Source organism: Lissotriton vulgaris, chromosome 6, assembly GCF_964263255.1.
Source record: "Lissotriton vulgaris chromosome 6, aLisVul1.2, whole genome shotgun sequence".
Classification (NCBI taxonomy): Eukaryota; Metazoa; Chordata; class Amphibia; order Caudata; family Salamandridae; genus Lissotriton; species Lissotriton vulgaris.
The window spans coordinates 20,007,679-20,020,312 of NC_141694.1; the positions used below are offsets into that span (position 1 = coordinate 20,007,679).

Genomic DNA, 12,634 nt, shown 5'->3' on the forward strand with positions numbered 1-12,634 from the left:
TTTCAGCATTTCCATATTTGCCTTCTTGCAAACTATTACACTGTACATCATTCTGCGAGCAATCCAAGATGGCAGCACGTTTCTGCACTTGGACACTGCTCCCTTGCCAGCTAGAGGTGTGTTTAAGGAAGTAAACAGCCCCCTTCTCCTCAGCCATGCTACTCCTCAGCCATGCTAAACAGGTTCAAGGACCAACTCCCCCTCCTACTGGCTAGTGCCAAGCTATCTATAGGGATACTGGGAAACAAAAGGCTTCTGTTACTCAGGACTCCCTTTACGCCGAACTGTGAATAGGCAGGCTTCACCCTAGTCCTGTTTAAGTTAATTAAGTTCATGAATCCTCTCCAACTGCACTTCCTGAGCTATATGTGTCAAAAACATCACACCCAGGACTTCTTGCAAAAAAAGCCTAAGTCACTAGCTCTACTCTAGGAACATATTTCATACATTACTAAGGGGTCGCACTGGCAGGGCCAACTGCTAGCGGCAGCATGCAGGGTACCATTGATAGATGACAGTATGGAGTCTAGAGTAGGGCATTACCATCATCCAGATGCAAGAGTGCAAGGGCTTGAACAGCAGTTCTGAGCTTACTTGCTGGAAGAAATGTTTATACTTTTATTAACAGAGAGCACCGATACAAGGCCATCTTTGTAGTTTTGGCTATGTGTTCCTCCAGGCGTCTCCAACCAGTAGCTTGTGAGCTTCTGTAGCTCTTGAGCTAACTTTGAGTAGCTCACCTGTGTGCAGCCCAGCTTATTAAATTAGAAAGATTTTGCTTGGTTGAATTAATATACATATAAAGAAATTGAAATTATACTGCACTAATAATATGAGTAGCTGTTATTGTGTTTTGTTGAACATAAGTAGCTCTCAATACAGAAAAGGTTGGAGACCCCTTTCCTAGAGGGTGAGTTTGGTCCCCAGGGAGAATTAAAGTGATGTGACATTCAGTGAAAGTTCTAAGCCATCAAGGTTCATTGCACCAGGTTTGCACAATATATTGATTAATGTTCTAGGTAATTAACAGGAATTATGTCATTATTGGGTTGAGCTTCAGGTAAGTGCAGGACATCCAGGTTTGAGTCATATGCAAGCAGTGTTTGAGTTATTGAATGTCTCAAGCAGAGGAGAATGTAAAGTAGATTTCTTTATTATCAGTATATTGGTACTGGATGTACATGCAAATGAAGTCGAATTTTCTAAAAGTAATTTTTCCGCAATATTTAATAGAAGTTCAACTTCACCACAGACTTTTAAATATTAAAAATGATGTTTGATTTATTCTGATAGGTTGCGCTAAACTATGGCTAGCAAAGTTAAGATTTTCTTCTGAACCTTGTTTTGTTCTCATAGGACAGATGCAACCATAATAAAAATAGTTTTTGGTGCTAAAACTGCCAAAAAGGACTTTGCATAATCTGGAGGCAAATGGGCATAAAAGAAGATCCTTACTGGACTTTATTACATGTGCGATAATGAAAGCCAATATATGTTATCAAAAAAACAGGATTGTTATTTTTCTAATACAAATATATTGTGTGATATATACACTTTATTTGCCAAGAGTCAAACCAAAAAAGAATAAGATGTATTAAACTAAAAAGGAGCAATAAGATAAGTAAAATTGATAGTGCAGAAAAATGTGCATGTTAAAGTAGATTAAATGAGTAATGGGGTAAAAAGGCAGGAATGGTAGGACGAACTTTGTTTATTTGCATTTATCACTATAATTCACTACTACAAAGTCAATGTATGCGATTCAACCTGGATGGAAGCAAAACACATATAATTCTTCCTTTTTTTAGCACAAGGTTTGGTTAGTGGTTCTGTAGCAAAAACCAATCATAATTCATATAGAAATGAGGAAGAGAGAATGTATTAAGTGCATTCACAGTGCTAATGCACACAAGTATGATGTGAACTGTCCCAGCCTGTACATGTTTCTCTAAGGCTTCAAGTCTTTTTTTCACATTGTACTTCCAGGCAAAATGGCATCGGGTACAACGTATTTCTTTCCCGCATCGGGGTGGCCCTGGCTCCGCTGATCCTGTTGATGGATGAAGTATGGAAGGTTCTGCCACAAGTGATCTACTGCTCGGTAGCCATTGTCTGTGGCTTGGTCGCTTTTTTACTTCCTGAGACTCTCAACATGGGGCTGCCTGATACAATAAAGGATATTGAAGAGACACGGTAAGCTAGGTCTGGATAAAGATCAGTAGGGAAACCATGCTCATACATCAATTCATATCAAATAGGATTTGCAAAGCACTGCTTATCACCCCTGGGGGTATCAAGGTGCCGGGGGTGCTGCTACTGAGATAGTTAGTCGAAGAGCCGGGTCTTCAGGTCATTTTTGATCTCCTGTAGGGTGGGGACATACAGAGGCTGTTTTAGGACTTGGCCACTAGGTGTGAAAAGGCACAGCCAACCCCCTGCTTCCGTGAATGTTGGGGTGTATGGGCCAAGAAGAGGGATGAGGAGTGAAGTTTGCCAGTAGGTTTGTGGAAGTTCACCTCATGGTTGAGGTAGGCTGGACTCTTGTTGTGAAGGGCTTTGTATTCATGGGTGAGTAGTTTGAACTGGCATCATTTGCTGCCGGGGGGGGGGGCAGAGTAGGGCTTTGAGGTGGGGAGAGATGTGGGTCCACCTCTACAGAAAGGATATAGACATATTAATCTTCATAATAACCAACACTTGATTTCTGCTCACCTTGAATAACCACATTCACTTCTCTTCTTTCTGCTTTCTTTCATCAGACTCTTGTTTGATGTGTAACCTGGGGATTGTTCATCTATTATTTATTTTTTCTTCTAGTAATTGTACTTTTATTTCTTCACCTTAATTATAAACTATGTTGCTTTCTCTTCACTGCTGGCTGTTTGAGGTCATGTCATATCAAAGCGTTAATGTTCAATGGAATAGCAGTCAATAATGCTCCCAGGGAACTTGCCTCACACATTCCACCCTCCTAATTTTATAAATAGGTTGTAGTTACAGCAATAAGATACACAAGTGGTAGGAAAGAGTAGAGGGGCATACTTGTAGCTTGTGGCAGGTATGCTGCATGCCCCATTACTTCTCCGTGGTCCCATATAGACCGTCCTCTCCTTCATAACAAGAACGTACTGGGTTTGCACTGTATGAGTGATTTAAATTTGTCTGCATGCAATGCTGACACAGATTGTAATGTAAATTGGGAACTTCCTCCATTCAGAGTAAAGATAAAAGGAACATGTGTTTGGCCAGGTAGGATCATAACTCTTCTTTGCAGAAGTAGTTTTATCACTACAAAAAGTGAGGAACCCCCCCCAGAGTTAAGACATGGTTTGTTAGATGTTAATTTGAAAGGGTTACTAGGCAGTGACTTATCGACAAGCCAATGACTGTTCAATGGTGATGAGAGAAACTTTTCTTGTGAGTTTTAAATATAACCTATACAGCATATTTGTATTTTCACCAGGTCTGAAACCATATGTCCCACCGTGGATCCCAAAGAAGATGTTCGTTCGCACAAATTCTAACAGCGCTGATGGTGCACTGCAGGAGTGCGGTTGTAGCTGAGATGGACACAAAGGACTCACACAGACCTCAGGACAGAATACTTTAAGGAGCACAGATTGCAAACTCTCCAACCTCTTTGAGATGTAACATTTTAGTAAACCTCTAAGTGACGCCTTCTATTGAGATGCTATATTGATTCCTTGTTATTGTCCTTACAGATTTTGTGAGGCACCATTCTCCACTTCACTGTCCCTTTGAATTGCTTAGTATAACAGAGACTAAATTACATTCTTGAAGGATCAGTTTTCATTTGGATAGAACTTTATTTAGGTGGGGAGTGGTTGAGTGGACGCCTATAATCTTTCTTCTGTTACTAAGCTGCAAACTCCGGCCCTCAGCACTGGGTGTGGTCTGGCCAGGCACCTGAGGCAAAGATGGTGATTTCAAGTCACAGGAATGCAGCATTTCAACAGGTCCCAGTCAAACTGTAATCAGAGAGTCTAATATTGGTGGGCTTTTGAGTAGAAGATTCTGTGCTGCTGTGCTCCTTATTTCTTCTTTCTGGACAACGTTATTGTATTTTATGCACTGGGAAACTCATTTGCCAAGACTCCTTAAACATTACTTACTTTTTGAGTGTCCTTCCACACTAAGGGCTATGGTAAAGACAAAGAACACAATGCAGATAAAAGTACTCTGCCTGGTTTCTTATATGATAAAACTTCTGTTTGCATGTGATAACATTTGTTACATCCAGTATTCATGGAACTCCTCTCTGCCCCCACCAAAGTGCTTTTGCATTTGCGAGTGGACTTGAGGAGATGGGTACCTTTAGAAGGGATGCTGATTTGTTCTTAGAGATACCAAAGGGGATGATGGATGGAGCGTTTATGCAAATCAAACACTCACCCCTAGTCAACTGATCTGGGTTTAATCCATCATCATTCTTTAGCTCACTCCGCCACCCCAGTTCAGATATGGCCATATGCAAATCAGTCTGACCCTGTGCCACATGGGAACAGTCCAGCCTGAACTGCCATGCTATGTCTTCCCTGGATCGGAAAAAAGCATCCTGGGACCGGTTTCTGGCTAATCAGCCGTCATCAGCCACTTGCTTGAATCCAGTGGCAAAGTGAGCAAGGGACCCACGTCTGGGCATACCCTGCCAACTTAGGGCGAACAAACCGATACCAAAGAGGATGATGGACGGAGCGTTTGAGCAAATCAAACACTCACCCCCAGTCAACTGAACTGGGTTTAAACCATCATCATTCCATAGCTCACTCCACCACCCCAGTTCATCAGCTGTCCTTGCTGATGATGTCTGATACCCAGAAACCGGTCCTAGGATGCTTGATTCCGGTCCAGGGAAGACATGGCTTGGCAGTTCGGGCTGGACTATTCCCATGAGGCACAGGGTCAAGACTGATTTGCATATGGCCATGTAAGAACTGGGGGGGGGGGTGGTGAGCAAAATAACGATAGGTTAAACCCATATCTGTGACTGGGGGTGAATGTTTTGCCAATGTGCAATATTCCGTCCATCATCTTGTGTATTTTGCTGTTCACCCTATGTGGGAAGGGTATGCCCAGATGTGGGTCCCATGCTCACTACGCCACTGGAGTCAAGCTATCCTGGATGATGGCAGCTGATAGCCAGAAACCGGTCCTAGGATGCTTGATTCCGGTCCAGGGAAGACATGACTTGGCAGTTCGGGCTGGACTATTCCCATGAGGCACAGGGTAAAGACTGATTTGCATATGGCCATTTCTGAACTGGGGTGGTGTGGTGAGCAAAATAACAATGGATTAAACCCAGATCTGTGACTGGGGGTGAATGTTTTGCCAAGGTGCAACATTCTGTCCATCATCTTTTGTGTTTTGCTGATTTGTTCTTGGGGACAGTTCTTGACCTATCAGCTACCTATTCTCTCTCTCTTTCCCTTCCTCTATGTCAGATGCTGTCTTTTCTCCTCTCCTCATTGTGAAAGTCATTGTAGCTCAGTTGTTGTTAGATCTGGGTTAGGTTGACAAAGTTACAATGGATCTGAAATGTAACCGTTGTTCAAAAATAGTAGTCTACGCTAGTTTCATTAGGTCAACTTGATGGCACTTGTATTTGTGAAACTTCATTTTCCCCTTCCTCTGTGCTAAGATGGATAGGGTAGGTCAAGGAGAGTATAGCAGCTTTTTTAGAAATAAACCAAGGATGTGCACTTAGCCCATCCAGCACTTCCTGTGCCCATCTCAGGCCAAGAGAAATGGGCCCAGCAGCAGCCTCGCGCATGATGAAGAATACTTGCCATCAATATTATGGAAGGGTTCCCATGTTCATGGCTTCTGAGACATCAGAAGCCATGTTCATACTATTGACGCCTCATCATCTGGGGAGTGTCTTTCTTATTATCACCAGGTACCACCTCTCTTTGACACGAGTTCACCTACCAGGACTTGAATCTGGCTTCTCCTGAACTGAGGAGGTCTTGGGTTAGGAAGAGAACTCCATGTCGCTATACTGCTAGAATATAGGGAAGTCATTTTTGGAATTTTGTAAAACCTGTTAATACTGCAGATACATGAAGCAGGCCGTGTTCCCATAAGTGCAAGGACCATCTGAACTCAGTTACCAGGACTTAGATACTCAGATGATGAGTGCCTCCAACGAAGACCTGCTGCCCTAGTGACAGACTAGAGTGCAGCTGCGCAGAGTGGTGCAGAGTAGATTGCAGTGGAGTAGAGCGCAGTGGCACAGAGTAGATTGTTTCAGAGTAGAGTGAAGTGATGGAGTAGAGTGGTTCGAAGTGGAATGGGGCTGGGTAGAGTGTGGAGGTGTAGAGTTCAGTGGTCTAGTGTAGAGTGATGACGAGTGCAGAGGTGTGCAGGGCAGTGGTTACTACAGATACAAAGACATGGACTGCCCCCCAAGAGGTGCAAGGACCAGCCAAACTTAGGGAGTAGGGCTTAGAGGGTCAGATGATGAGCTCCTCTCACGATAACCTGCTTCTCCCAGTGACAGAGCAGGGTGCAGTTGCATTGAGTAGAGAAATACTGGACGGGTGCTGGGTAGAGTGCAGAGGCGTAGAGTTGAGTGGTATAGTATAGTGGAGAGCGATTTAGAGAGTGGTGTGGAGTGTGGTGATTGCTGCAAATAAAAAGAAGTAAACCAACTCCCCAGAAGTGCAAGGAACAGCCAGACTCAGGGACTTTTTTGACGTAATGCTGCTTTGCAAATATTATTCCCGTGCAATGGGTGTTGCTGGGGGCGTTCCCAGCAACATCCACAGCTTTTTGACACTGGCCCAGATTTACGAGAAATCATAAATCTGAGGCAGCGCTGAAAATGTATGCCTCCCCAGGGGAGTCATAAAGAAGGCGCAACAAGGAGAAGTATCTTTATTTCTCTTTGTTTTTCATTTTTCTATGTGTGCTGCATTCTGCATCTTACATTGTTTTTGTGCCTGAAGGTTTCCAGGCACCCTTGCCCCATGGTGTAAATGTGTCTGCATTAGTGCAGGGCAGCCCAATGTGGTCTGGCGCAGATGAAAAGGGCAGGAATGCACCGTGTCTGATGGATATGGTGCATTTCTGACCTTTTCTTTTGCCTCAGGAAAGCGCAGCCTGAAGGCTTGCAGCACTGCCCTACGGCAAACACTCATAAATGAGGCCCATAGTCTCTAGGACTCCGTGTGACCAGGTCTTCGAGGCTCAGAGGGGGAGTGCCTCTCATAAAGACACTGCTGCCACCAATGACAGAAGCCCCCACTGAGCAGCTCCTTCTCTTAATGGACTGGAAGGACATTGGAGCTCCCATCCACACCACTCCACGTGATTGAGACCCCAATAAAAGAGGCCAATTTTAAGCTACTGTACATGTTGGGGCCTGAAATTGTAAGGAGAAGTGTGCACAAAGTATCAGGGGAGAACCACTGCTTTTAATCCAGATTGCCTGAGATGGTCTCTCCTCTCAGAGCACAAAATAAGATTTAAATGTTCCCTCCTTCCCTGTGAGTGTCCCCTGTGACCTCAATGAAACTCCCCTGAGACCTCCTCCATGTATGATCCCATAACTGCTGTCAACCACAGAATACTGGATCTGATTCCCAGTCCCTGGCACCTTCAGACCACAGATGCCTGACAGGGTGAAGAAACAAACATCTTACAAGTTCACTCAACTGAAGTTGAAAGACACTGTAGAAGTGAACTGTTTTATTTGGAAATAGTGGCTAATATAGGTTTGGTTTGGTTCATTTAGCATAACTAAGCGCAAACAAGAGTACTTTGCACATTGCAGAAAATATCATGTTTGTTGTACACGCACTGCACTTGTTCATGTGGAATGTACTTCAATTGAAAGACTGCAAGGCTGAGAGATAAACCTTTGTCATTGTGAGTGTGCAGTAGCAGCTCTTTTATTTACTGTGTTTTTCCAGTAATAAAATGTTTGATTTCTTCTGCGTAATGAATTATGTATTTAACAGCCAGAATCTGGTTTTATTTCTACTCTGGTAGATGCTTGTGGTCTTTTCTGTTTTTTATTTACTATTAGTAACTTGATTGGATGCCAACCCTCCACATGTGGACAACTGCTGCACCCAACCCACCACATCTGGCAAACCCCTGCTCCCAACCCTCCACATTTGGCAAACCCCACCACTTGTGAACAACCCCTGCTCCTAATGCACCACATGTGGCCAACCTGTGATCCCATCCCACCACATGTGGCCAACCCCACCACATGTGGCCAAACCCTGCTCTCAACCCTCCACATGTGGCCAACCCTACCACATGTGGCCAACCATCACTCCCAACCCACCACATGTGACCAACCCCACCACATGTGGCCAACCCCACCACATGTGACCAACCCCTGCTCCCAACCCACCAGAGGTGGCCAACCTGTGCTCTCAACCAACCACATGTGGCCAACCCCACCACATGTGTCCAACCCCTGCTCCAAACCCACCACATCTGGCCAACCCCACCACATGTGGCCAACCCCTGCTCCCAACCCCACCACATGTGGCCAACCATTGCTCCCAACCCACCACATGTGGCCAACCACTGCTCCCAACCCACCACATGTGGCCAACCCCTGCTCCCAACCAACCACATGTGGCCAACCCCTGCTCCCAACCCACCACATCTGGCCAACCCCTGCTCCCTGACCCACCACATGTTACCAACCCCTGAGCCTTACCCCTCCACATGTGGCCAACCCCACCACATGTGTGCAAACCACTGCTCCGGACCCACCACATGTGGCCAACCATTTCTCCCACCCCACAACATGTAGCCAACCAATGCTCCCAACTCACCACATGTGGCCAACCACTGCTCCCAACCCACCACAAGTGGCCAACCCCTGCTCCCAACCCACCACATATGGCCAACCCCACCACATGTGACCAACCACTGCTCCCTACCCTACCCCACCACATGTGGCCAGCCCCACCACATGTGACCAACCCCTGCTCCCAACCCACCACATGTGGCTAACCTGTCCTCCTAACCCACCACATGTGGCCAACCCTACCACATGTGGCCAACCCCTGATCCCTACCCCACCACATGTGGCCAACACCACCAAAAGGGACCAACCCATGCTCCCAACCCACCACATGTGACCAACCCCTGCTCCCAACTCACCACATGTGGCCAACCCATGCTCCCAACCCATAACATCTGGCCAAACCCTGCTCCCAAACCACCACATCTGGCCAACCCCTTCTCCCAACCCTCCACATGTGGCCAACCATTGCACCCAACCCACCACATGTGGCCAACCTGAGCTACCAACCCACCACATCTGGCCAACCCCTGCTCCCTGACCCACCACATGTTACCAACCCCTGCGCCCTACCCCACCACATGTGGCCAACCCCACCACATGTGTACAAACCACTGCTCCGAACCCACCACATGTGGCCAACCACTTCTCCCACCCCACAACTTGTGGCCAACTAATGCTCCCAACTCACCACATGTGGCCAACCACTGCTCCCAACCCACCACATGTGGCCAACCCCTGCTCCCAACCCACCACATATGGCCAACCCCACCACATGTGACCAACCACTGCTCCCTACCCCACCACATGTGGCCAGCCCCACCACATGTGACCAACCCCTGCTCCCAACCCACCACATGTGGTTAACCTGTGCTCCTAACCCACCACATGTGGCCAACCCTACCACATGTGGCCAACCCCTGATCCCTACCCCACCACATGTGGCCAACACCACCAAAAGGGACCAATCCACCACATGTGACCAACCCCTGCTCCCAACTCACCACATGTGGCCAACCCATGCTCCCAACCCATAACATCTGGCCAAACCCTGCTCCCAACCCACCACATCTGGCCAACCCCTTCTCCCAACCCTCCACATGTGGCCAACCATTGCACCCAACCCACCACATGTGGCCAACCTGAGCTACCAACCCACCACATGTGTCAAACCCCTGCTCCCAACCCCACCAAATGTGACAAACCCCACCACGTGTGACCAACCCCTGCTCCCAACACACCCCATGTCGCCAACCTGTGCTCCCAACCCACCACATATGGCCAACCCCGCCACACCCCGCCACATGGGGCTAACCCCTGCTCCCAACCCTCTACATGTGGCCAACCCCACCACATAAGGCCAACCCCTGTGCCCAACCCACCACATGTGGCCAACCCCACCACATGTGGCCAACCCCTGCTCCCACCCCTCCACATGTGCCCAACCCCTGCTCCCACCCCACCACATGTGGCCAGCACCTGCTCCCAACCCCACTACATGTGTAACCCCTGCTCCCAACCCTCCACATGTGTCCAACCCCTGCTCCCAACCCTCCACATGTGTCCAGCCCCTGCTCCCAACCCTACCACATGTTGCCAACCCATGCTCTCAACCCACCACATGTGGCCAACCCCTGCTCTCAACCTACCACGTGTGGCCACCCTCCACATGTAGCTGTTGATCAAGTGCAACAGCCTCACTCTGCATACTTTTTCAAGTTTTGGGGGGTTTTGGAAATCCTATTCCAAGAACCCTGAAGTCCAGGAGGGTCCAGGATTCACCAACCAAACATGGTTCACAAACCTTGTGATAAAATAATATATATCTGATAATAATTGTGTTGGCAGAAGGGCCCCTTTGCCCCCTGCACACAAGCATGAGCCTTGGGGTCAGGGTGGGTTCACCCAGCCCCCTTACGCCATTTTTATTTTTATATTTCTCAACACTGTCCTTTATGCATCGGGCTTGATAATGGTGGCTACAGCAGAAACCTTTCTGTGACAAAAGGACAATCAAAGTATGTCACTTACTGAATCTGCATCTGGATTTGCAAATCCACTTTGCACAACAGGAAAAAAAATCTCTTCTCTAATGATGTGCTTTTATTGTTTGAATTAGAATGGATTCCCAAAGGAACAGTTGATTCACAAATTAACAGTCTTGATTAAAATGTAAACTCTTCATGCCCAGATTGAAAAAAATGTAATTCTAATTTCTCATAACCTACTGAATGGATCTACACCAAACCAAGCAAATGCACTTAAATGAGTCATGTTCTTACATGCCAAGTTTGATGCAAATCCATACAGATGTATTTTCTGTATCGAGGAGCAAAGAAGCTTATGGGTATTAAAGTGGAAAATATTAGTTTTTGAGCCACTCCCCCAATTTTAAGGCTTCAGCTTGATAGATCTACATGACACTTGGTATGAAGAACCTGAAAGACATACTTTTATTTGGAAAGATTCCTAAAGATACGCCGAACAACACCAAAGTTATGATGAAAACAAAAAATTTATTTTCAATGGAAACTCTGACCTATGCATAACTAAAGTTTATTTTTATTTATGTTATTTTAGTCGTTTTATATAGCGCTAGCCTGACCCAAGTGTATCCGAGCGCTTTACAGAAGATACATTGCGAAGAAAACAAACTATACAAAAAAGTGACAAAATGCATGTTGATGTTGAGGGATCTGCTTTGTAGTCGAGGGAACATCTGTTTCGTATTCTCACTGAGGTGGTGATGGAGCGGAAAATAAGAGTCTGTACCCCCACTCTGAGAGCTCCTATCGACTACCTGGGGCACAGTTGAGGAACAGGATTTTGAGTAGGCTTTTGAATTTTACAAATGAAGGGATGTTTCTGATGTGGTGGGGTATGAAGTTCCAGATCTTAGGCGCACTTCCGGCGAAGAAACGAGTCACAGTTTTTATTTTTCGAGTATTCGGCAGGATGAGGAGGGAGTTAGAGCTTCTGAGGTTTCTGGCCTGACCGGCTTTTTTGAGTTTGGCCGCCAGGTATTCTGTTTTGCCGGTATGACCGGCTTTAGGAGTGAGGCACGCTATTCTAAAGCTGATCCTCATTTCAACTGGGAGCCACTTAAGTTCACTGAGAGCAGGAGAGATGTGGTCAAATTCCTTGATTCCGGTGACCATTCTGGCTGCCGCATTCAGAGTTGTTTTGATGGAAGCTAGGTGTGACTTTGCAACTCCTGAGAGGACTGCGTTCCCGTAGTCCAGCCTTGATAGTACCAGGGTTTTGGTGGCCTGTTTAAGACCACCAGGCGGGATGAAGTGTTTTATTTTGTTCAAAAGTTTGAGGTCATGTTTAGTTTCCGCTCTAGTGTGATACCAAGTGATTTGACAGAGTCAGCTAAGGTGAGATTCCTGTTCAGCGCAACCTAGGCTTTGAGCCATTCCACAATTTGAGGGTTCTCCTCCTTGTTCGAGATGAGAAGAATCTTGGTATTGTTGGAGTTTAGTTTAAGATGATTCGAAGACAGCCAGTGTTGGACATCATTCAGTACGTCATTGAGTAATTGAATGTCACTGAGGGAGGAGGTTTCCAGATATATCTGAGTATCATCTGCGTAGAAATGGAAGCGGATGTTGGCTGCTCTTAGTAGTTTGGTGAGGGGCTCCATGTAGATGTTAAAAAGTTACGGGGAGAGCACTGAGCCTTGAGGGACTCCTTTGTTGATAGGGTGAGAGTCAGAAGCAAAGTTTTTTATTTTTGTTTTTTGAGTGCGATTGTGTAGGAATGAGGAAAACCATTGGAGGACTGCTTCACCAAGACCGGCTCTTTCTTGGAGACCCTTGATGGGGAGTTTATGGTCTACTG

At 46.3% G+C, this 12,634-nt stretch overlaps 1 protein-coding gene across 1 annotated transcript in view; it reads left to right on the top strand.

Moving 5' to 3' along the window:
- Nucleotides 1-3,789, top strand: part of LOC147706713 (solute carrier family 22 member 7-like) — a 302,246-nt gene extending 298,457 nt beyond the window's left edge. The window contains exons 9-10 of the mRNA XM_086925117.1: nt 1,987-2,193; nt 3,464-3,789. Of these exons, the coding sequence (XP_086781243.1) occupies nt 1,987-2,193; nt 3,464-3,524 (268 nt within the window). The 3' untranslated portion in view covers nt 3,525-3,789. The remainder of the gene's footprint in view (nt 1-1,986; nt 2,194-3,463) is intronic.
- The last annotated feature ends 8,845 nt before the right edge of the window (nt 3,790-12,634 follow it).